The sequence below is a fragment of the Papaver somniferum genome, chromosome 9, assembly GCF_003573695.1.
Source record: "Papaver somniferum cultivar HN1 chromosome 9, ASM357369v1, whole genome shotgun sequence".
NCBI classification, from domain to species: domain Eukaryota; kingdom Viridiplantae; phylum Streptophyta; class Magnoliopsida; order Ranunculales; family Papaveraceae; genus Papaver; species Papaver somniferum.
The window spans coordinates 187,423,071-187,448,071 of record NC_039366.1 but is presented as its reverse complement, the minus strand read 5'-3'; the positions used below and the strand labels follow the sequence as shown (position 1 = coordinate 187,448,071).

At 36.3% G+C, this 25,001-nt stretch overlaps 2 protein-coding genes across 5 annotated transcripts; both read right to left on the bottom strand.

Moving 5' to 3' along the window:
- Positions 1 to 3,782: 3,782 nt before the first annotated feature.
- Positions 3,783 to 5,931, bottom strand: LOC113308410 (probable indole-3-pyruvate monooxygenase YUCCA10). The gene is made up of 4 exons (XM_026556874.1): positions 5,153 to 5,931; positions 4,702 to 4,938; positions 4,376 to 4,498; positions 3,783 to 4,172 (listed from the first exon to the last, which is right to left on the bottom strand). The coding sequence occupies exons 1-4, from the start codon at positions 5,783 to 5,785 to the stop codon at positions 4,008 to 4,010; spliced, it is 1,158 nt and encodes a 385-aa protein (XP_026412659.1). The 5' UTR covers positions 5,786 to 5,931; the 3' UTR covers positions 3,783 to 4,007.
- A 188-nt stretch (positions 5,932 to 6,119) lies between these two features.
- LOC113308409 (GDP-mannose transporter GONST2-like) lies at positions 6,120 to 10,606 on the bottom strand. Of its 4 annotated transcripts, XM_026556870.1 has the most exons (11): positions 10,123 to 10,606; positions 10,021 to 10,049; positions 9,381 to 9,587; positions 8,803 to 9,013; positions 8,231 to 8,370; positions 7,984 to 8,113; positions 7,459 to 7,557; positions 7,143 to 7,297; positions 6,911 to 7,027; positions 6,710 to 6,807; positions 6,120 to 6,626 (listed from the first exon to the last, which is right to left on the bottom strand). In XM_026556870.1, the coding sequence occupies exons 3-11, from the start codon at positions 9,575 to 9,577 to the stop codon at positions 6,583 to 6,585; spliced, it is 1,191 nt and encodes a 396-aa protein (XP_026412655.1). In that variant the 5' UTR covers positions 9,578 to 9,587; positions 10,021 to 10,049; positions 10,123 to 10,606; the 3' UTR covers positions 6,120 to 6,582. The 4 variants fall into 4 exon arrangements, with proteins under 4 accessions (XP_026412655.1, XP_026412656.1, XP_026412657.1 ...); XM_026556871.1 differs by lacking the exons at positions 9,381 to 9,587; positions 10,021 to 10,049; positions 10,123 to 10,606 and adding an exon at positions 9,254 to 9,373; XM_026556872.1 differs by lacking the exons at positions 9,381 to 9,587; positions 10,021 to 10,049; positions 10,123 to 10,606 and having other exon boundaries at positions 8,287 to 8,370; positions 8,803 to 8,821.
- Between the last annotated feature and the right edge of the window lie 14,395 nt (positions 10,607 to 25,001).

The following is a 25,001-nucleotide window of genomic DNA, read 5'->3' as shown; positions in this document are numbered from 1 at the left end:
TTCCTATTGAGACAAAAGTCATATAGCTATATAGACTTTACATTATACATATTTGATATTTCGAGCTGAGTTTTAACTCGCTTATATCTTTCTCGAAATATGTATAGAAAAGCTCTTTGCTTTAACCACGTTCATCATTATTCTTGACGAGTTTAGTTGGAAACAATTTATTTGTTGGAAACTAAATATTAAGTCAAAAGATGATCATGTGAAAATTGTCGTGAAACATCTTATATGATTTGTGTGAGATAATAATTTCATGTCGACTTGGAAAGTTTCGTATTGATCATTCGATCACTTGAAAATTACTTGAAGCTTATAGTTTTTGTGAGACATCTATTGTCGTCTTCTAAGGATGTTTCAATGATTTAAATGGGAGCTTAGAACAATTAACCATGTCTGGTTACAACACGGTATGCATACCTAGTATGCGAACTATATTGTTATCATTCAGATCCGGGAACCTTATTTGCGTACCTAGTATGCGAACGGTTTTACCTATAAAGGTATGGGAACCTTGTTTGCGTACCTAGTATGCAAACGGTTCTACCTAAGTTAGATCCGGGGCAGCTGTTTGCATACCTGGTACGCGAACGGCTGGACAAGGCCACGATCCGGAGCTGTTGTTTTCATACCTGGTTTGCGAACATTGTGGTTTAAGTTCTAAAATCGATTAAGTATGATTCTCATACTTATGAACTAAACATTTATGAATTAAGGAATGCAATATTTGCAAATTGTGGCTTAATGTTCAGAATTGATTCTTGTATAAGTATACAATTACAAATAAGTCTGATTTTGTTTCAATTGGTTCATATATATTTCTATGAGGTGAATAATTGAACAACTCTATTTGAAACACAATTAGATTCATTTGATTATCTTTCGTGTTTGATTGATTATCATATTTGATCTAGAAGTGTTAGATGAATATGGTTAAGACAAAAGTGTCCATATGACTTCGGTTAACTGTTATTGAGCCAACTCAATATACACGTTTATGTATGATTACCCATATCTAAATGAAGGTATATTTCATTTGTGTGTAACAAGCTAAGATCATCTAACGGTGAAGTTTGATTGCTTTATTTTAAAGCAGACTTAGATTGAATCTTAAATCAGGAGTTGAATATTGAATTCTTTGTTACTAAGCTATCTTAGCTTTGATTATAAGCAAACCCTGATTTGAAAAACTATATAAGGGAGAACTCTAGCAACTGGAAAACCTAATCCCGACACTTTCCTATATCCTAGTTGCAAACTAGAGCCGATTCTCCTTTAACCTAGGTTTTTCCAAAACCCTATTAGGTTAACGACTTGAAGACTTCATTTGGGATTCGTGAAGCCAGATCCAATTATTTTCTTTGTAGTTGTGTGTTCTGATCTTACTTGTTCTCTCGTGTTGAGTACTATCTTCTCTAAGATTTGCTCGAGATTTATCTCCGATAGGTAAGATATAAAAAGTAGTCACAAAGTTCTTCGTCTCATACTTTGTGATTCCGCAGTAACTTCTTCTACCACCATATAGTTAAGTTATTGTGAGATGATTGATATTTTTAGGATGCTCTTCGGGAGTATAATACTGGATTATCAATTGGTTCATGTTCATTTGATTTATCATAAGATGGAACAAAACTTCATAGGTATTTCTGTGGGAGACATATTCATCTATCAGAATAGACATATCTGTGTGAGACAGGTTTGTTTATAATTCTTCGACTTTGGGTCGTGGAAACTCTTAGTTGTGGGTGGGATCATCTCAGGGAATCAAGTGCGCAGAATCTGGCGTGGTTCTAGAGACGTAAGAAATGTGATTGTACCTCTATTGGTGTGATAGTTGGTTAGGGCTCAACTACATTCCAGTCTGAAGTTAACTTATAGTAGCTAGGCTAGTGTCTGTAGCGGCTTAATACGGTGTGGTGTTTAATCTGTACTAGGTCTCGAGGTTTTTCTGCATTTTCGGTTTCCTCGTTAACAAAATTTCTGGTTTCTCTGTTATTTCTTTTCCGCATAATTTTGTTTATATAAGTGAAATATCACAGATTGTGCGTAGTTCAATCAGTTGATAAATCCGACCTTGTTTGTTGGATATAACTTGATTGACACTTGGGCATTGGTATTTGGTATCGTCCAAGTTTTTTTTATTCAATCAGGCTCACGGATTTCTATCTATTTGATTTTCTAATTGAATTGAGAAATAGAGATAAAGCTCTTTGATAGATCTCTTGATTGATCTCGGAATTGAGAAATAGAGATAAAGCTCTTTAAGTTGGTGCTCTCGGAATTATATTGGACTTTAGTCTATTCAGATTGCCGGACGAATTATTGGGTGTGGTTGTTATACCCCCGCTTTTTCACAATATAAATGTATCCCAATTTCATCAAAACATTTGTTTAATCTAGATCAGATATTACTATCTAAAAGATTATGAGACATGTAAAGGTTTCAAATATAAAATTATTAGAAATCTAGAAAATTCTGGATCTAGAATTGGATTTTTATGTTTTATCGAAAGTTTTACCACTGATCATTAGATCTGATCATGGCGATTATGTTTTTAAGATTAAACTATTCAAAATCATCAGTTAAAGTTCAATCATGTTCAGAATCATCATATTACGAACCAATAAACTCACAGATCATCAACATTTATGTATATGATGCTTTTTTCATGGAATTTGTCATGTGATTAGACTAAATCATGCATCAAAATTAGATTTGTGATCCGTATTATGTGTAAAATCATGAAGTTCTAAAAACCAGTTGGCGCCAATGAAGATACACCGAATTTACTGTCATACATACCTTCACGATGTCATGTCGTATTCCTTAATCTCGGAGTACAATCTTGATTATCACTCTGATCGATGATTTCCGGTCAGGTTTTTGGTGATGTGAAGTTAGGGTTTTCTGATTATCTTCTGAGTCGATTGGGGTTAATGGAGGTTAGAAGAGAATTAGAAAGAGAGAGAAGAGAGAATTGTCTGAAGTATGATTTATATTAATTAATCACAATGAACTTGTTTACATCATCAACCTTTATGACTATTTAAACATGATATGAACAAGGTAATTACATGTTATGACTACGACATGACAACTTGGACTTAATTGTTTCCATCCCTGCGCTTGTACCGACCTGGGACAGTTCTTCGTTATGACTACCCAGCTTCTCAGGCCTCCATTCAGATGACAATATCGAGAATCTTTTTAGCTTCACACCTGGACTTAGGTCTTCCGTGTCTCAGTCTTGTTTAGCAGCTTATGGCTCTGTTTTTGGCCATATGGTACAGGTCTTCGACGTATGACCTATTCCAGGGGGATTTTAATCTTGTTTCCGAGTTTATGTGATATCTTTTTTCTAGTTTAAAATGATCCAAGAACCATTGATTTCTAATGTGTAACGAAGCCTACACAAATTTTTGAAAACATGTTTTATAAACCTAAATTCCATAAAAAATTCTGCTCCTGTCATTTACCTATAGCTCTTATTTTTTGAGCTATTGAATTCCTTTTTTTTTCTAATAATTTTAATATAAAAGGAGGCCTTTTCTAATTTTTATATGGTAATATTTGTAGAATTCTAGTTTATACCCAAGCTCATGGTAAATTTGGAAGTGCAGTGGCTCCACACCTAATATTTAGGATCTAGGTTAAGGGGTTAAGTTATGTGGGACTAATCCTCAACAAGATATACTGTAAGAGGAGCACATCTGAGCCGTTTGGAAGACGCCGGAGTAACAACTTGTTCACTGTAGAAATTTTTGTGGAGAGACGAGGAAGAACGACAACACACAATGAACTTATATATAAACATTTCCATAGAAACGAATACCTCGAAGCCTAGCATGTGCCACAAATGTTATCACAAACTTGTCGTGACGAATAGCATCAATCTGCTTATTCTTCACATATATTTGGCACAATTTTCAGATTAATCACTCAAATACAAAATGAACATCCATAACTAAGCACAAATATTCAAAAAAAATTAAGATATATGAGTTCACAATAGTGTGTTGATATCAGCAGCTATTTTCTGGGCATCAATTGCAGTTCCATATATCCCCTTTCGCGCCAAACCAGCACAATATAGTCCGTTCTTCCCTTTCCAGTTGTTAGGAAAACTCTGTTTTGAGATCCCATTTTCTCCAATAAGGTAATCATCATCCTAATAATAAAATCAAAAAAATAAGACCAATATACTGACATATACTACATCCGTTTCTAGAAAATATATACTACCACTTTTTCATATGTAAGATTTTGTTAAATTAATACCTCATTTTCAGAAATGGACTAAATAAGTTTTAAGTTGAATTCCAACACATGTCAAAAAAAAAAAAAAAATGTAAGACTCTGTTAACTTAGTACCTTGAGCCACTTGTTTGTTGCCCTCGTAAATCCTGTCGCGAAAAGTAACACATCGAATTGGTACGACTTTCCATTAACAAATTCTACACAATCACCCGTTATGCTTTTTATAGCTGGCAAAACCTGTTACATGAGAACCCAAAATTCCATGAATAAAACTCATATATCACTTACCTACAAAATTCTTCTTTCCCTGTCTATTTCATCAAAAAAAAAAAAAAGTCAATTCCGACAGCTAGTTAAAATCCTTTATGCATCATAAAGAGAGGGTCTAATGTCAATATCATAAGCCAAAATTTCAAAGCACTGAATAAAAAAACATGTACCTGGATATGACCGGACTTGATTTTGTTGAAAGTCCCGACATCAAGGATGGGATATTTCCCATATTTACCTTTCATCAAGAAAGGCCCTTCTTCCTTGGGTCTGACAATTCCATACTTGGACGTGTCACCATAAACTAACTTGCTCAAAAACACAAGTAATCCGTCAACTATATTTAGAGGTAGATGTTTCAATAATCGCAGACCCAAATATGCCGTCTCCTTATTGATTATATGAACCTGGATTCACATCAAAAAACAAGAACAAAATTCCGTTCAATGTCTATAGGTAACCTAAGTAAAATATTTATAGTTTAACTTTTTTGTTTTTAGAAATCGTGTATCAAAATAAATTTATGACTTTTAAACTTTCAGATTTAAGATACAAAATAATTTTATGATAATAGCATCCAAACATGCTACTAAACAAATACGAGGCTAGTGAGGTACTTACAGGGCTTCGAACAACAATAGATGTATTGGCACCAAAATCTGCTAGATCAAGAGAGATTTCCATGCCAGAATTTCCAGACCCCACAACCAAAACATTTTTCTTTGCAAATTTCTCTCCATTCTTAAACTCGGTTGAATGGAGTATGTCTCCTTTAAATCCACTCAAACCTTCAATTTCAGGTATATATGCATCAGTTGTTTCTCCTGTCGCCACCACCAAAAACTTGGTTGAATATTCTTCGTAATCTTCACTGTCGCCGGCACTCCCCGTATTCTTGACTTTCAAGTTCCATTTCTTAGTATTTTCATCAAATGTTGCCAATTCAACACACCGATTGTACAATGGACTGACGTTAAAATGGGTAGCGTAATTTTCCAAGTAATCCACAAATTGTTGTCTAGAGATGAACATGGGGTAATCAGAAGGAAGCGGCATGTGAGGAAGATCAGTGAATTGCTTTGATAGATGGAGGTGAAGACGATCGTAAGATTTCTTGGTCCATATTGAAGCCAGACAATCATCTCTTTCCAAGACTATGTTTGGTATGGAAAGATGGTTCAAACATGCTGAAGTTGCTATGCCTGATGGACCAGCTCCAACTATTATCACCACTTGATCTGCTGCTGTCGCCATTTTTGTTTCGATCCAGAAGAACAAGGAACAAGATCAAGACAAAGAAAAACTTAAAGAACTCGAAGATGGAGGAGAGATTTGAATGATTCAGAATTCTGGTGGCAGTTTTATAGCAGAGACATTATTATGCAGTCCAATAGATGTACAGAAATTATTAGGCAATTTAAAAGATAACGTGCCTTGCAATAGGGTTTTAATTTATTTGGTGTTGCATTTAAAAATTCCAAGGTCAAATAAAGTGAAGTCAGGCACCATATAAAAAAATAGAAATAATAAAATGTGAAGTGGACGTTGTTAAATGGGAAAAGAGTTTTTGACAGCCAAAAAGAAGGCCTTCAGGAGTCTCTACCAGACCTGACCAACCGGAGAAACTATTCTATTTTCATATTTTTCTCCCAAACTTTCTGCAAGAATAACTTCAAAGTAATAAAGGATGCAAAATAAAATAACACTTGGTGTTACAATTATGTAAAGTATGATAAACAAATCAAAGAATAAAGTTTCTAAGAACCATGGTAAATTTGGTGGATATACTACTATATCACCCGCTGGGGCGCTTGTATTCTCGCTTCAGGATACTCCATCTGCAAAGCTAATGGTTTGTGATCCTTGGGGGGCGAAATAAGAAATAATCTCAGATTTCTATCTATTACACACCCCCGTTATTAGTGTCTGTAACTTTTGTTGTATGGTGTGTATTTTCTGTGGCGTGTTAGTAAGTGGTTCAACTTGAACCATATTCCAGAGAACCACCAAGGTTACTGGCTGCTCATTCTTTTAATAATCGAACTGCCAGATCAAGACATTTTGGCCCTGGCAAATAATACTCCAGCAAACAGTCCTGTTAAGAACATCCAGAAACGGCATTGGTTAAAATCAGGAAAATTAAGCAACATTTGTTTTTTAATTTGACAGAGTGGTTACCAAATAGTATGCTGAAAAGGTTGGACATGCTAAGTGAAACATTGAACAGAAGTAATCCGGCAATGGAAATTGGAATCTTGTTTAAGGACCCGACCAGGCTTCACAAAACAAAACCCAACAGCAAATAAGAGATGAGCAGTTTGAGCCAATAAAAAAAGAACTGCTAGAAAAATACTGGATTTGATCAGTCAGGCATCTTACCTGTAAGTGGTTGGGCCGGTTTGATTCAAAAACCACATAGAGGTGAAACTGATTGATAGTCCAAGCAATCCACTTGCCGTCGCCACAACCCAAAACATTGGTAACCTGACTACATCGCTGCAGATAGGAATCCCAAATTTCAACATCAGAAAATGACAGTAAGACACAAAGTTGCGACCAAGTTCGAGAATTAAGACTGCATATCCCTGCTGAGAAGAGAATATGAACTTACACAGTATATACGTATTCCCATTCCTTAAAGACAATGATTAAGAAGATGGCCAACGGCAACGAGAGTGCGTTGTTAAGCAGCACCATGGTAACTTCATTAAGAGATCCAGACCTTGTTGTTTGCTTTGCGGTGTCCATGACCCGTCGTAGGGTAAGCTATCATAAAGCACAAATGCTAAACATCAACTTGCTAGTGAACCAAATTGGTTTGTTTTCGCCATGGAGGAGGCTTAGATTTACAGACAAGGGAAACAGCTGAATGAATACATAGTCAAAAGAATCAAATAAACTTAGATGAGATGGAGTAAGGTTCCTACCGAGTAGCTTGCAGTGAGAATACAATTAAAAATTTGCCATGTATAACCCACAGCGTCGAAAGAGAGATCGGTAATTCCACTGGTTAGAGCAGATATTATCTGAAACGTCGATGGAATGGAACAATCGCATTAATGGTGTATTGTATTTTAGTAGATGTTTCCAACAAAAGACAGAAACAAGAATATCTTGATTCTTAAGAACTACAAATTCTAAACGGCTCTGCTATATATGAGCGCCTATATTATGATATAAAATTTCAATGACGAAGAAAAGTTGAAAAGATGAAAGCTCAAATTTGAGAATGTCTGTAACTCATTTATCTCTATAGGCTGTAGGGACAAAATAAACAAAACACCGAGTTTTGATGTCTAATTGTTTCTGTAAATAAAGATGTGGAACAAATAACTGTCCCAAAGTCAGATGAACGGATGTTATTCTTATTCATAGGAGCACAAAAGATTAAGCCAGGAGAACTACATGTTAGGTAGCATACAGAATGGAGCAAGGAATAGGACATGTCATACCATCATTAACATTGCGGTCCACACTTTCCGGTTTTGACGCTTCTTGAAAATATATAATTCTCCGATCGCCGTTAAAATATTCGTCAGATTCTTCAAGATTGTCACCATTGCAATGTTTATGTACTTCAAACTGAAAGAATCCCCTAAAGTATCGTAAATGAACAAGAACAAAGTCCAATTGCATACAGATAAATCGGTTTATCATAAAAATAAACACAGCTTAATGTTGTGATCAATTTAGGCATACCTATACATGCCCGTCACAAGCATTCCAATAAATATTATATTAACCGGAATCCAAACCTTGATCAGTTTCCACGTGAGTTTTTCAGTGGATACCAGTCCAAAAAGTTTCAATGCCATAACAACAACGACACTGACAAGATTCTGCAGGACAGAACATATATCGCAATTAGAGGGACTAACTTGTATAACTGAAGCACTTGACAGTAAAAAATAGACACACTTGGGGAGATAGGTCGAGGGGTCATCAGATGTTACATCTCAATAGCTAGGTAAGTTATATGTTTAGCTCATGCAAGTGATTACCAACATAAGAATGCAAGGAAGCTAACTTAGTGTTCTATATCTGTTCTTGTTAGATGGTGGGCAGACATCAAACACTGCACACAATATCATATCCATTAATGATTGAAACACTCTACAGAAGAGGCACGAGTGCACTCAATTGAGAAAAACAGAATCTAAATAAGGCATACGTTGTCTACACCGCGCACCTCATGAGACTGAATATTTTGAACTCAGAGTTTCATCAAACATAAAGATTCACAAAGTTTGCTGATGATAAATGGAGAGAACCTGGTAAAACATAAGAGATATTCCTGCATCAAATCCATAGCTCGAAAGAACAACTTTGTTCAGCAAGATCATGCTGCAAGATGAAATACAGTAGGCTGTTCCAGATAAGAGAGGGCCAGACTTTTTTTCGGATCCATGTTCCCGCCTTCCGTCGCCATTAATCGGAAGACTGCTGTCATCGGGGTGACCTTCTCGAGTTTCTCCTGAGAACCTGCACATAGATATTATAGATATTTTATATATTTTTCTCGCAGATTGACAAACAACTGAAAGCATGGCTGGTCTCTTAAACATTCATCACCACAGCAGTGAGGCTTTTATGAGATTACAAGGGTAGAAACTTAACAAGAAAGGTTGTTGTAAACCGTAGAGAAAAAGACTAACTGGAGAAGAAAAAAAACACTAATAACAGAACATGATAATTTAATTGAAATTCAATAATACTGGATACCTAAATGAAGTCTAAGTACCGCAAAAGTAAGATCCATTCAAATGATCGTGCATTCTGTATATGCAGAAGACTGGAAGAAAGTAACTTAGAAAGAAATTTGTATATATAAAACAATGTAGAACTCCACCTTTTGCTTGTAACTCTTCTCACAGCATTTGTTGCAATATTGATAAACGACCGATTTCTTTGCTCTAAAAAGCCATCAAGAATCTTGAAGACTAGACTATCTCTTCTCTTCAAGGTTGGTTTTCCATTTCTAGAGCTATACTCTGGATCCTCCGGATCATGGCTAATAGCCGGATCCAATGTAAAATCAGCAGACATGACACAACACCTGTGACGAACGAGAAGAAGCTTAAAACACATGAAGAAAGTGATGAAGATGAGGGAAATGATCCCCTAATAGAGTAATAAAACTATTGCAACTTAGTAGTACTATGAACTCCACGTGATGAGGGAAATGAAGAAAGTGATGAAGATGTTGAAATGCTAAAAGCAATCTATTCGTACACTAGACGAAAAATCACACTTCCAAAACAGGACAATGACACCTGCAGAGGAAACTCATGGGTATGCTTATCTATACCCAATAATTTGCCCATTTTTTCACCATTAGTACTAAAAGGGAGCTTCCAAAAGCAACTCAGAATAATACAAATGCAAGCCGCTATAGGGATATTCACTAACTTATTAGTATCTAACAGTACATTTTAAAAAAGAATTTACTGAAAAATCTCAACAACAAAAAAAATCATAATAAGGCTTACCTCAAGTTCCAGGTTTGAACCACTAAACCCTGTGAAGAGAATGAAGAAATTAAAACCAAATTGGGAATAAAAAAGAAGTTCAATCAGTGAAGAAAGATTTACCTTAAAATAATTTCCAAATGAAAAGAAGAGGAACAATGTACAGATTCAAATGATAAGATCAGCAATTACACATTGATTGCAAATAGAAAATCAAATTTAGGGTTCGGGAAAATGTTAATTAGACAGGGAGAGAGAGGTGCCATGCGGAAGACGTGAAGAGAGAGGTGTTTTAACAATGACGCAAAGGTGAAAGGTAACGCGAAATAGTAGATCTGGAGGAGTACGAGAACAGAGTTCGAGACGAGACGAAGAAGAAGAAGGAGATTGATAAACCCTAGCTTTAATATACTCATTATTATTAATGGGCGTTGAAGAGATTGATTCCTGATGATGTTGAAGAAACAAAAAGCCTGAGATGACGGGAAGCAAGTGTGAGAGAAAGAGAATCACCGCCCAGCAATGACGGAGGAGCTCCATTCCCGAGAGATTTAACAAGTCAATTGCTTTCTTCTTCCTCTTCTTCTTCGATTCCATGGTTTTAATTTTTCTTGCAGTCTAACAGTAGAATAATGTATAGTTGTGTACTCTTCTTCTTCTTTTTTAATTGGCGCGCAAAATTATGACGTGTTAAAAAACTTAAAAATCTCCGCGAATATTACTATTCATATTTCAGGCAAATACAATCCAGATTTTATTTTTGTTTTTATTTTTATTTTTATTTTTGTAAATTAGAAATTCATTAAAAGATCTACTCAATGGAGTTAGCAACACTTACAAAAAAGACTGAGTAGAACCATCCAATGTTAGAAGGTCAGAAGTTTTCCTGACATTTGATTTGTTACTTCTAGAGCTTGAACAATATAAGGTGGTGGGTCTTTCACCTGGTTACAAAAATTGCTAAAAGTTTTGGCTTCGTTTCGTACTTAGGTAGTCACATTGTTTGCCTACCTAGGAACCGAAAAAGAAAAACCAAAAAAAAAAAAATGAACAAAAACTTTTTTATTTTATTTTTTTGCTTAACTTCCTCCATGATACCTGATTTTGCCAAGGGATGGGAGATGATCTCCCATTTAAGTAATCAAAAAGATTCTTGCAATCCCCCTCAATGAAGAAATTAGAGACACCCAGGTCCTTTGTCCATATTGTTGCATGCAAATGACCTAATGCTTCTGCCTCCGGAGATGTTGCTGAGATAGGTCTTGCTCTTCCTTGTTCAAAAGTACATGTATCATTTCTTAAGATTGAAGCTACACCTGCTCATTTGAATTTCCAGGCTGCGTCTATATTAATTTTACAGTGTGAGGATATTGGTGCATTCTAGTTAGTCTGTGATTATCAGTGTATTTAATATTTCTGTTGTGTACATTATTCCTTTCATTTTTCCAGAAATGTATATGTCTCTGGATTTCTAAAGCTACTTGAAGATGTGAACTCTATTTATGTTCAAAAGCTTTATTACATCTTTCTTTCCATATAAACCAAATCTTAATCAATTATGATTTCTACTAGAATAATAGGGTTTGGATGCTCCATACATTCCTTACAAACTTCTACAAAGTACATTGAGTTACCAAAGTTTAAAACAACATGAATCAGACTTGTGCCCATATTGACTTAGCATAAGGACAATGAAAGAATAAGTGTTTTATAGATTCTTCAGCGTCACATCCAAAAGAACATTGAGGTGGCACATCCCTCATGAATTTAGAAAGTTTAAGATTTGTTGAGACTGCTTTTTTGAGACATTTCCAGGTAAAGATTTTTATTCTTTGTGTTATTTCTAGTTTTCATAGTCATTTCCAAAAAGAGTCAGACATATCTAAGTTATAAAAGTTAATTGTTCTTTTATTTAGCTTTGTATACATATATTCTATTGTAAACAACCATCTAAGTTTGTCTGTTTTGGCATTAGCATTCTGTCCAGAACTATTCTTATCTTACAGATTCTTTATGCTATAGTTGTTGAAAATAAAAAGTGAATTAAGTTATCATTCCATTTCTAGTGGTTGGATCTATAAGATCTACCACAAGTGTTAAATGAAAGTTATTCTAAATTGGCTAAGCTCTATTCCCAAGTTTGGTATCGTTTATTCTCTCAAATGTTAATACTAAATTCATCCACTACCTCCCAGGAGTTATTTTGTTCAATTAACTTAATACCTTTACTAATGTATTTCCGGATCCAAGAACTCGAGGGAATGTTTTTAACTCTAAGAACGGAGGATTTTCTAGAATATTTAAGTTTAAGTTGTATAACTCATAAAGGCTTAGGTTCAGTTACTAACCACCATGCCAATTTGGCAATCAGAGTTAAGTTTGTTTTATGCGCATTCATATCCTAGGCCCCCTTTGCTTAAAGGTTTACATAAACAAGAATAGGATTTAGGGTAGTAAGCTTTCTTATTTGTTTCCTTTCCCCACCAGAAGTCCCTTTGAATTGCATCTATTTTTTTGATTAATCATTTCAAGAATGATAAAGCATCCCGTACTAGCTAGAACTGACTTATCGAGTATTATTTTACTTGGTTGGGATATCACTTTACCTTTCCATTTTTGAGCCTTATGTTCGATTTTTTCTATTATGCTTTCAAATAGTTTGACTTTAGATTAATCTATAAAGAGAGGATCTCCTAATAAGAATCTTTTAGGTTTATTTTCTTGATTTTCAAGAGCTTGGACATCATTCTTTGATGTTTAGGGTGGACTTTGTTACTAAAGAAAACCCCTGACTTATCAAAGTTGATGAGTTGTCCAGAAGCTTTGCTAAATATTTCTATAATCTGCAAAATGTTTTTATAGATCTGCTTTGACAAAGAGGAGGCAGTCATCAGCAAAGAATAAGTGAGAGAAAATCTTTAGAATATCTCCATACTGATTATAAAAAAGATATGGTGAAAGTGGGTCTCCTTGTCTGAGTCCTCTAGAAGGTTTGAAGTAGTTTCTAGGTCTACCATTTAATAGCACAACTACTGAGGTAGTTGAGATGTATTGATAAATAAGGTTACAGAAGGATTGATCAAAACCAAAAGCTTTAAGAGCTTTGATCAAGAAATCCCAATTAACCCTATCAAAAGCTTTTGACATATCAATCTTTATCCCAAGGCCTCCTTGTTTGGCTTTCTTTTTTTTTTAAAAAGAGTGGATGGTTTCATGATCAATCACAATGTTATCTGAAATTTGTCTTTTATAAAGAAACGCAGCTTGAAAAGAAAAAATTATGTTATCTAGGTCTGTTTTATTTTATTTTCCAGGATTTTTGCTATAATCTTATAAATAGTAATACACAGACCAATGGTTTTGAATCGGCTAGGATCCTTTGGGTGTCTAATTTTAGGGATCTGGAAGAGGAAGGTTTTATTGAGGTTAGGATGAAGAACTCCAGATGTAAAGAATTATTGAATAGACAAGATTACTTGTTCACCTACAATATCTCAGTTCTATTTGAAGAAACTCGCTGGAAAACCATCTGGTCCTAGAGATTTATTTGGTTTTAAAAATTTTAAAACTCCTAGTATCTGACTAGATAGATCGTTGTTCTGAACTTGAACAGAAGGTTCATAAGAGAAAAGATTGTGGAATTAATCAGACAAAGTTGATTTCATTTCAGTTTTATCAAAAGTGATTTCATTATTACTTTTTCTCATACATTAATAGTGTTCCATTTTCTTCGTTTTAAAAGTTTTGTATGAAAATACTTAGTATTTTTCTCAGTTAAATTCACTATGTTATCTCTTAATTGTTGTTTGGCTGTTACTTCTTGAGTATCATAGAGTTTTGTGATTGGGCTAGTTTTTCTTGCATTTCTCTTTCTTTTTGAACGGATGAGTGGACGGATTGATATTATCAATTTGAGAAATGATTTTCTTTATAAGTTTTGCTGGTAATCCATAGATGTTTCTCTTCCAATCTAGTAATTGTTTTCCTATGGATGATAAGTTAGAAACTAAAGTGTCGGATGGATTATCTCTAATCAAATGGTTTTAAGAATTTTGTATTGTTTAAACACATGAGGCCTCTTTCTTCCAAGTGTCGTAGAATTTGAAAGTCCATTCAAATTTTTCAAAATGATTGTCTAAAGTTAGGGGACTATGACTGTGATCAGATCCTAATGCAACAAGAAGTGTGATTTTTAGGGAACTGCAAATTACAATCAACATTAGATACTGCTCTATCTAACCTTTCCTGGATATTTGCCGCATCCTTATTATGATTATTCCAGTTAAATTCGTAACCAGAAAAGCCAAGATCGTATAGACCTGTATTCTGAAGAATATTACATTTTTATTAAAAGGGAGTGAAAAAGCGGGGGTCTAAAAATATCACCCAATATTTCACTTAGCAATATGTATAGACTAACTCTGAAATACTTTGCTAGAGAATCAACTAGACAGTCAGACTCAATCTAGATAAAAGTATCTCAAGGAGTTAATGTCTCTCTCTTGTTTTTGATATTACTCAAGCTAATAGAAATTAGCGAGTTCTAATCAAACACAAGGAATACTTGGACGGTACCAAAGACCAATGTCCAAGGATCAATCAATATCAATTAACAACCAAAGGTCGGATTTCCAATTGACGATCACAAACACACAACCTGTATTATTTCAATTATATAACAAATATAATGCGGAAATAGAAATAACACAGACACAGAATTTTGTTAACGAGGAAACGGCAAATGCAGAAAAACCCTGGGACCTAGTCCACATTGAATACACATTGTATTAATCCGCTACAGACACTAGCCTACTCCAAGCTAATTTCGGACTGGAATATAGTTGAACCCCAATCAGTCTCCCACCAATTAAAGGTACAGTTGTACTCCTACTCCTTTGATCCCAGCAGGATACTACGCACTTGATCCCCTTAGCTGATCTCACCCACAACTAAGAGTTGCTGCAACCAAAAATCGCAGACTTGATAATAAACAAATCTGTCTCACACAGAAAAGTCTATCAAAGGATAAATCTGTCTCCCGCAGAAAAACCCTAGGTTTTTGTTCCATCTTAAGATATGAAATAAAGGTGAACAGGAACCAATTGATATCCGGTCTTATATTCCCGAAGAACAACCTAGATTAATCAATCACCTCTCAACAGTCTTACTTGAATACACAAGAGGACGTCGAGGAATCACAAACAGTGAGATGAAGATGTTTGTGACTTCTTTATCTTGCCTATCGGAGAACTCTCACGATCTCAAGCCAATCAAAGATTGTACTCGTACGATAGAAGATGCAAGATCAGATCACACAACTACGATAAAAGTAGTATCGGTCTGGCTTCACAATCCCAATGAAGTCTTTAAGTCGTTAACCTGGTTTTAGAGAAGAAAACCAAAGTTTAGAGGAGAATCGACTCTAGTGAGCGCACTAGTATCACACAGACGTGTGGGGATTAGTTTTGCCCAATGCTAGATGTCTCATATATATAGTCTTCAAAACAGGGTTTTGCCTTAGTTACAAAGAAATCAATATTCACCGTCAGATGAAAACCTGATTTAGATTCAAGCTAATATTTCTCAACTGTTAGATCGAAAACTTAGCTTGTCATACACACTTGAGATATACGTTTACTGGGTTTATGAAAACCGTGCCCAAACGTGTACGTGTACGTTGGTTCAACATAGTAACCCAAAAGGTCAACCATGTGACCATTTCATATTAACCTTGTTCTTCTTCACCATAACTAGTTCAACTGACTCAAATGAACTAGTTAGAGAGTTGTTCAATTGCTATGAGATCTTATGTAACTACACAAGACACAATTGAAACAAAGATGATTCGATTCGATTGAATCGGCTCATGAAATTTATAGCCACGGTTTGCATACTACATTCCTTAGTAATTTAAGTTTCATGTTCAGAGCACATCTTTAGATCATAACCCACTCAAGTACGCAAACAAGTTCGCGGAATTAAGACAACCGACAGAGTTTTCAAAACTCAGCAGAAAATCTCGCAAGGAGACTTCCGCCAGTTCGCGGACTGAGTTCGCAGACTAAACACGCAAACGAGTTTTTGGAAAATCCCAGCAGAAATTCTCGGTAAGAGAACTTCCGTCAGTTCGCGGACTGAGTTCGCAAACTGAGTTCACGGACTTGGCAAAGCCAATTCCTCCGGTTTCTCTCAATCAACAAAGTTCGCAAACTTCGGATTAAGGAATAGGACTTATGCACATATGTGTTTCCACGCAATGCTTATATCCATCATTGGTTATATAGACCTAAACTCTCATTCCAACCATTTAAACATTCTTAGAGGACGTTATATAGTTGTTACACTATTTCTCGTCAAAGCGATTTTCAAAGTGATTGAAACATAATGACTTTCGTCATTAGGTAAAGATAAACCCGATCAAATCGAAACTCTTTACCAACACATGATTTCGAGATATAGATAGGCGAGATATACTCGGCTCGAAATATCAAATGTGTATGATCCAGTCTATATAGCATATGAATTTTTTCTCATAAGAAGTAGGAGATAGAAGAGATAGACTTTTGAGTGATAGATAAGTTCAAGTATCCACATACCTTTTTTTTTTGATGAAGTTCCACGGTTCCTTGAGTAGATCTTCGTCGTTGTATGATGAATCGGCATGAAGTCCTTGAGCTCAACTACACATTTCTATCCTAGTCCGAGACTTAGCTATGTATACTAGAAATCAAGACTCATAGTTTTGATCACTAACATTGACAAACATGCCTGAGATAGCAACGCATGCGAGGTCGACCGAGCTATGCTCTAACAATATCTCACTTTGTCAATTTTAGTGACAAAACTATTAATACATATGGAATACAAAAAAGATAAACTTTAGTGGCTCCTATTCCCTAGTCTAATCTTCAACGTTCCCTGAAATCTTCGTCCTTCCAAGTACTCCAATGATCCCAAAGGTTGTAAGTTTAGCATCACCGTTGCTGAAGATCCGTAGCTATAACAATGAGAAAAATCGAGATTCTCGATCATCATTATACAGTGACATAGTATTATTATGTAATATCAAAGGCCAATTGCATCACGACTTTAACAATAATACTACGGTGATATGTATCACTCCCCCTTAGTCAATACTCCATCTCACATGGAAACCACTCCCCCTTACACAATGATCCGAAAACCATATGTATATGTAGTAGAACTACACATTAATTCTCCCCTTTTTTGTCAATAAAATTGGCAAAGGTACAAGAACGGGATCCTACTGAAATTTCCGAGAAGAGATGTTTCATAGACTAAAATAAAAAATACATACCAACTTAATTTAGATGCAATCATAAAGCCGAAGCTAAATGCATTCATCAAGGAGTTTTAAGATACAAGATAACCCCTATAAAATTCCACAGCCGCACACCCCGCAAGATATTACCATTAAGCACAAGTTCAAAAGAACTCTCCCCCATTTGATGTCATTCCCGAAAGAACAACAAGAGCGACCTTAATTTCGAAAGAAAAGAAGGATTTTTAATTGGATACCAAAAACCATAGGAATGATTTTCTATATCCAAAACTCAATCAAATTAATCACAAGTAAACCCATGATTAATTTAATTGGAATACGCAACTAAATCAAACCAAAAAAGTGATCAATTTAATTGATTGTGCTCAACATAAGTAAACTTACGAAGTTACGACTAACGTAATCATACGGAGATGACTAACTTAATCGTTCACATACTCAACATAAGAAAAACCTTACGGAATATACGACTACATTAACCAATAGAACATGATTAGTGATAGACACATTTTTGTGTTTAATTTGATCTCAATACTATATATTGTTGGCACTCGAGTTTGTACTAATTTTGGTGTTTTATGTGTTTGTAGGCACCTTTGGAAAATAAACATTTTTTGGAAAATTCGGCTCGAAAAGTTGGTAAAAGCACCGGAGGACACGTGTTATTCGGGCTCTCATCGTTGGGAAAGGGGCACCTCAATTACTAAGGGGCACCCCAGGTCACCCCAAAAGGCATCTGCTATTCGCACCCCGGTACAGGATTAGGGGGAGGTCATCTTCTCCATTTGAATTTTGTTTTTTGGCGGGAAAATGGAGAACACTTCTGCAGATTTTTGATCGAATTGTTGAACTGTTCTAGGGAGATTCAATGGCTGATTTTTGGTAGATAGTTGTGATATGGCCTATTAAACATACTGTGGGCGTTTGGTTCGACCAGAAATGATTAGAATCATCGAAACGATTCACGGGTTGAAAACAGGGCAGTTCGTGTATATCACGGGTTTCACGTGATTTGGAGAAGATTCAACGTGTTTTGTGCGTGCATGGAAGACCCTCACATCCTGTTGGAGCGTGAAGGAGTTAAATATGGTAATTTGGAGGCTTGAAAACGCGTGAGAAGATGAAACAGGAAAGAAAATATTCCCAGAAATATTTTCTTTACTGTCGAGTTAAAGAGAATTATATGGAGTGAATGAGCGAGATTCGATGGGTCTGTTGGCTATAAATAGGTTGCTGAGGTCGAGTAGAAGGGGTGTCGAGAGTTTGGGGTCGATAGGAGAGCTCAGGAGCTTTCACTCCATATAATTCTGAGCTCAGGAGAGTAGCCAACAGACCCCAAACTCTCGACACCCCTTCTACTCAATCCCAGCAATCTATTTATAGCCAACATACCCATCGAATCTTGCTCATTCACTCCATAAAATTCTCTTTAACTCGGCAGTAAAGAAAATATTTCTGGGAATATTTTCTTTCCTGTTTCATCTTCAAGCCTCCAAATTACCATATTTAACTCCTTCATGCTCCAATAGGCTGTGAGGGTCTTCCATGCACGCACAAAACACGTTGAATCTTCTCCAAATCACGTGAAACCCGTGATATACAAGAACTGCCATGTTTTCAACCCGTGAATTGTTTAGATGATTCTAGCCAATTCTGGTCGAACCAAACGCCCACAGTGTGTTTAATAGGCCATATCACTACTATCTACCAAAAATCATCCATTGAATCTCCCTAGAACAGTTCAACAATTCGATCAAAAATCTGCAAAAGTGTTCTCCATTTTCCCGCCAAAAAACAAAATTCAAATGGAGAAGATGACCTCCCCCTAATCCTGTACTGGGGTGCGAATAGCAAATGCCTTTTGGGGTGACCTGGGGTGCCCCTTAGTAATTGAGGTGCCCCTTTTCCAATGATGAGAGTCCGAATAACACGTGTCCTCCGGGGCTTTTACCAACTTTTCGAGCCGAATTTTCCAAAAAATGTTTATTTTCCAAAGGTGCCTACAAACACATAAAACACCAAAATTAGTACAAACTCGAGTGCCAAAAATATATAGTATTGAGATCAAATTAAACACAAAAATGTGTCTATCAAATACCCCCAAACTTATTATTTGCTAGTCCTCGAGCAAAATTTATTTTTGAAAAGATAAAAAGACTACACTTAGCACGTGCAGCAGGCCGTTAAACCGCTAGGTGGCCCTAGCGGCGGAGTGTTGTCTCCGGAGGGTTTACCAGAGGTGTACCCACAAAACCTTTACTCCTAATTGGTCACAAGTATCCAAAGAGCTATGAGTACATACATATTCTAAACCTATCTCCAAGTAAGTAGAATGCCATAGAAATTAAAGGTGTCAGCTCTAAAGCTGACTAAAGAAAAGGGGAGACACATCCACGCCACTGCTAGATAAAGAGATATCCGCTACACATCTAGATAAACATTGTAAGATGCGTCCGCTGCTTTACAGCTGGATAAGATTAGGAGAGAGATAAAAATGAGAGGGACATATGCTACACAGCTGGACTAATTACGTGTGATGAGTTAAACTAGTGCTAGAAAGATTTTGTGCCAGATTGAAAGCAGACTAACAAAGCAACCAAAATGCATCTTTCTTCGACTCTCTCACAGTGCTCAGTACAAACAACGCCTTCTTCGGTCTTCAACTGTTGATGATAAACTCTCGAACCTCATAGAACCTTGACAATTAACTTTTTTCTTCGATTTCTTGCTTGACTTATAAATTTCTTCTTCCCTATGGCTTTATTGAACAAAAATAACGTAATGATGTTTCATTTTTTTTCTTTTTGAAAACAAAAAATTACAAGACAAAAATTTACATGGCCATGAGAGAAGGACTTTCAAAACTTGGATCTTCGCAACTTGTGATGTCTTGGTATCATGAATTCTAACAACTTATATCATTTGCTCTTATAACTTCAACTTTGATTTTTGAGTTATTCTCTTCTATTGTTGCTTCTAAACCTAAAACGTCTTCAACTTTTTTCATAGTTTTGATGTCGCTCCGCTTGTTGATGATGATAAGTTTCTACTGAGAGAGAGTCGCAATCCAGTAACTAAGACTACATTGTGAGGTTGCTTTGTCTTTCTGGCATTTCCCTGACCTACTTGCCTTTCCATCATGTATGGTTAGGTCCATCACGGTTACCCTCTAAAAGGAACAATTTCTCTCCTAAATTTCAAGGATCTCAATGTCTTTTTCTCTAATGTCTCAATAAGTTGTTATCTCTAGCATTCCAATTTCTATCTTTTCGGTGAGAAACAGTATGTAAACTTATCTAACCGGATACCATGTGACACTAGAAGTTTCAAAAGTGCAACTAAAAAGTTTCTCCCAATTAGTATAGCCGTTCATATATTCAACACAAGGACTTGTGGAATATATGAATACTCAACTAGACTAATTACAAGAGAACCTATAATTAATCTAATTGGAAAACACAACCAAACTAATCACAGAAGTAATCAATTTAATTGTCAATTGTTTTGCTCGACAAAAGAAAACTTTCAGAGCAAATAACTAAATAACCAATCAAGATGATTAATTTAGTTCAAAGATGCTTGACATAAAGTGCCTTACGGAACAACCAACAAACTTAATCACAAAATAATCAACTTAGTTGTATCGTGCTCAATATAAGACACATTACGGAGCCTCACAGTAATACATAAGATATGGATCAGTGATGATCATTACTGTGGAATACATACAAGGATCTATTCTATTTTTCCATCACTATTTGCATAACGACATAATAGACTTTATCCTTGTCACACAAAAGATTTTACCCTATTTTTCGTCAATTAAATGACTGCAGGCATAACTTTTGTATTTGTCAAAAGTCCATTCGTCCTTTGATCAATATGAATACCAATTTATGAACGACTTTACTTTTGACAATATATGGGACCTTCAAGTTCACGGATGCAAACAATACATATCCCATAAACAATTGCAATATTGATAGACACATTTATGTGTCTATTTTGTTCTCAATACTATATATTGTTGGCGCTCGATTTTGTACTAATTTTGTTATTTTATGTATTTGTAGGTATTTTTTTGGAAATAAATATTTTAAGACAATTCGGCTCGAAAAGTTGATTTTGGCACCTGGAGGACACTGTTATTCGGACTCCCAAGTTTGGATAAGGGGTAACCTAATTACTAAGGGGCGCCCAAAGGTCACCCCCAAGGCATCTGCTATTCGCACCCCAGTCCAGGATAAGGGGCACTTTCTTCAACAATTTGAAAACTGAAAATTGGCGGGAAAATGTTCACAGTTCAGGAGAATTTTCGATCGAAGAAATGAAGTAGTTGTAGGTCGATTCAATGGCTGAATTTTGTCAGAAAGATGTGATTTAGCCTAAGGAAGATAGTTTGGGTGTCGAATTTTATCGGAATTGGCTGGAAATATCGATTTGATTCTCGAGCTCAAAACAGAGCTACCCGGAGTGAACACGACCTGTACACGGTGTTTTGTGTGTTTTGGTTGTGCATGGAAGTGTTTTGGAGGAGTTGGATGACTTACGAGGTATGTATAAGGCTTACTAGAGCGTGCAGGATCGAAGTTTACGTGTGAAATTCTAAATCTGGTAAGAAAATATTCAAAAATAATGTTATTCACTGCCGAGTAAAGACGAATTATTTGGAGTTATGGCGAGGGATTTCAGCGTGTATTTGAGTATAAATATGATCTTTGGGTCTACTAGAATGGGGTCGAGAGTTGGGAGAGAGTTAGAGACGTAAAAATCAAAGAACCCGACGCTGTGAAGAAGTTCCTGCTGCTGCTGGAACTGAAGAACACGAAGAACATTGGACGAGGCAGGAAAGTCGTTAAAAACTGCCGCTTTATTGCGACACTTTTCCACTCCTTTCCGCGACTGTGTCGTTGTACCAACAGCACTATATCTGTGTCGTTGATTCTGGACGCCTTCTGTGGGTCGCAGAATCCTGTTTTATACTATTTACTTATCTTTCTCTTCATTGTAAAACACTTTTGAGCATCAATGAAATTCTTTGAGAGCATTTTTACTATGATGAGTTAATTCCCTCGTAACCAAGGCAATGGAGGAAGCTATCCACGCAACATAAATGGGTAACTATTTTATTTAGTTATATAATTCACCTAATCGCTGCTTTTGCAGATTTTTAAATTGTTTGAATGATTGTTTTAATTATTTGTTATTCAGTTTGATAGGTTATGCTTGGTTTAATCTCTTGATAATCTATGCTTAAGGTTTACAAATAATGTTTGAGAATCTGTATGATTGATAGTGAATTAAAGATAAAAGAGGACTTAAGAATTAAATAGAGATTTAAAATATTTATCAATCAATTTTGCCTAATAGTGGAATCTAGTGTCTTGGTTACCTCTCGCACCCATTGTTAATATTTTTGTATATATATTTTTAAAATCTAAAAATCCATTATCTTTACAAGTCCGAGCAACGAACTTTTACTACCACTTTCAAAACTATAACAAATATCACAAAATCATAAAGATTAATACTGCAATAAAAAATTTTGCCCTTATAAGGTAGTATCAATCTTTTTCGCACGGATTTATACCAAGAGTGGTTACCAAAAGCGTATAAAAAGATTTCCTTAACAAAGAAGAACATAAAAATGTCATTGACGACTATGCACCATAGTTCACATGAGATGATTGTGAACACTTAAGAATATATATCAATGTGAACTACTACACAGTCTCGAACTTCCTTCTTTGTGATTCACCAACATCACTCTTGTAACGGCCACAAAATAGCTTCGAATAGGATTTCTCCAAGAATCCCAGTGCCCAAGTCAATAGAACAAGTGCAACGAAACGGAGCAAACACTAAAAAATAAGAGACAGGACAAAGACCAATATTAACTCATCTAAATTCAACAATTCTCATCTCCATTTTGAATGGAATTCAATAAGGAAGAGAATGCAAAAATAATGAGGTAAATCCGAGTTCGGACGAAGAAGTTACGGCCAAAACAAGTTTACCGAATATCGACGTCAAGTATGCATACGGATTTGCGAACTTAAACCCCTGGATTTTGATTTTGAATTATGTTATGCATACTTGGTATGTGTACCATGTAGTCCAAACATCCCGAACTATTATTTTCAAACTTAAACATTTACCAACCTTAAACACAAATCAAGTTAGGTAGAAATGAACGATAAGCAAGTGTTTATGGGTGAAAACTATTTCTGCTGGTTTTGGTAATTTAGGGTGTGTGGATGAGAAACGAATCTAAACCCTAAAAAAATGCACTGCACGGGAGTGCTTTTGATTCGAGAGATCAATCTGTATAATTCTGTCCTAAACCAATAAATGGTCGTTCCAGACTTGCTTCGGTCACAAAGTGAAGGAGATGGGGTTGAACTTAGGGAGGGAAGCGAAGAAGGTGTTGAGATTGTGGAGGTGTTGGTTGTTTATGACTTGTATCAGAATACCGAACTGGTTTGCAATAATGTAAGCAATCAGCTCTGGGTGTTTGAATATGTTATATCAACACTTGGTTTCTGTCTTGTCTGTTCTATCTTGGAAATAGGGAGGAGAACCTATTTATACAAGTCATTTAGCCTAACCCACGTCTCTCGTGGGAAGTGAAGGAAGTGGAGTGATGAAGTAGTGGAGTCGTGCATTAATGCCACACGACCGGTCTTTCCCACTTCTCTCATCATCACTAATCGTCCATGTCTTCCTGACACGATCTTGTGATGGTGCGTTGCACGCTGCACGCTGTAAACCGCCAGACCAATACCCCAGTATGTATCCCCCAGTTTGTGACCCACAGAAAGTAGCATGTGATGCTAGATTAAATAACTAAGTTATTTAGGAAGTCGATATTTATGAAATATCGTGTGTATTTTATGCATGTAATGCATCGAATATATTCAGCATGTACAAAGCATCGCTATTTTAAGCTTAACGGAGTAAGTCGCGGATTAAGGGTCTTGAAATAACATCACGTCCATCCATCTTCGAGTGATCGTTTGGAGGTTGCATGGGCAAGCTACGCTTTGACCGATCACTCTATGTGGAAGAGTGGCGGACGGTGATCATGGTGATGCTTCATTGGTCGCCTAACTCCTGTCTTAGGTTGTCCATCCAAGATTGCGAAGTTAGACGTACGAGATGACTTGCGACCCACATCTGCGACCGTCAGATTAGGGTTTAGGAGGTGCGCAAGCACCTACTTTCAGCTTGGTCGAATCCATGCATGGGAGATGTTTTTGGCAAGACCGACCGGGCATGCGTGTAGACTGCTTTCTGTTGTACACATCCGTACCTCACTGTCCCATGGAGATGTGATCTAAGCCACTCAATTTGTCCGGCAAAGTTGAGTGGTCGAGATCGGTTTGCAACTGGAAACCGCGCGACCATGCCTAGTTTGGGCGCACGAATCGAGGCGTCTAGACATGGTCGTCCTTGGCCGATTGGTCACGCACGTAGACGGGCCCAGGATGATTGTATTGACATGCTTGGGACCCTTTGAATCTACATCTACACCCTCCATCTATGCCTTCCAAGATGGATGTTCGTGACTGATTTGCGACACATGTGATATGCCGCAAACTCTAATTAGGGTTTCGTGTGCACGCTACTTTGGCTGAACGAATTTGCAAGCTATACTCCTTGTCTGGGGTGGCCGACCATGTGGGGCCACATTGGGCCG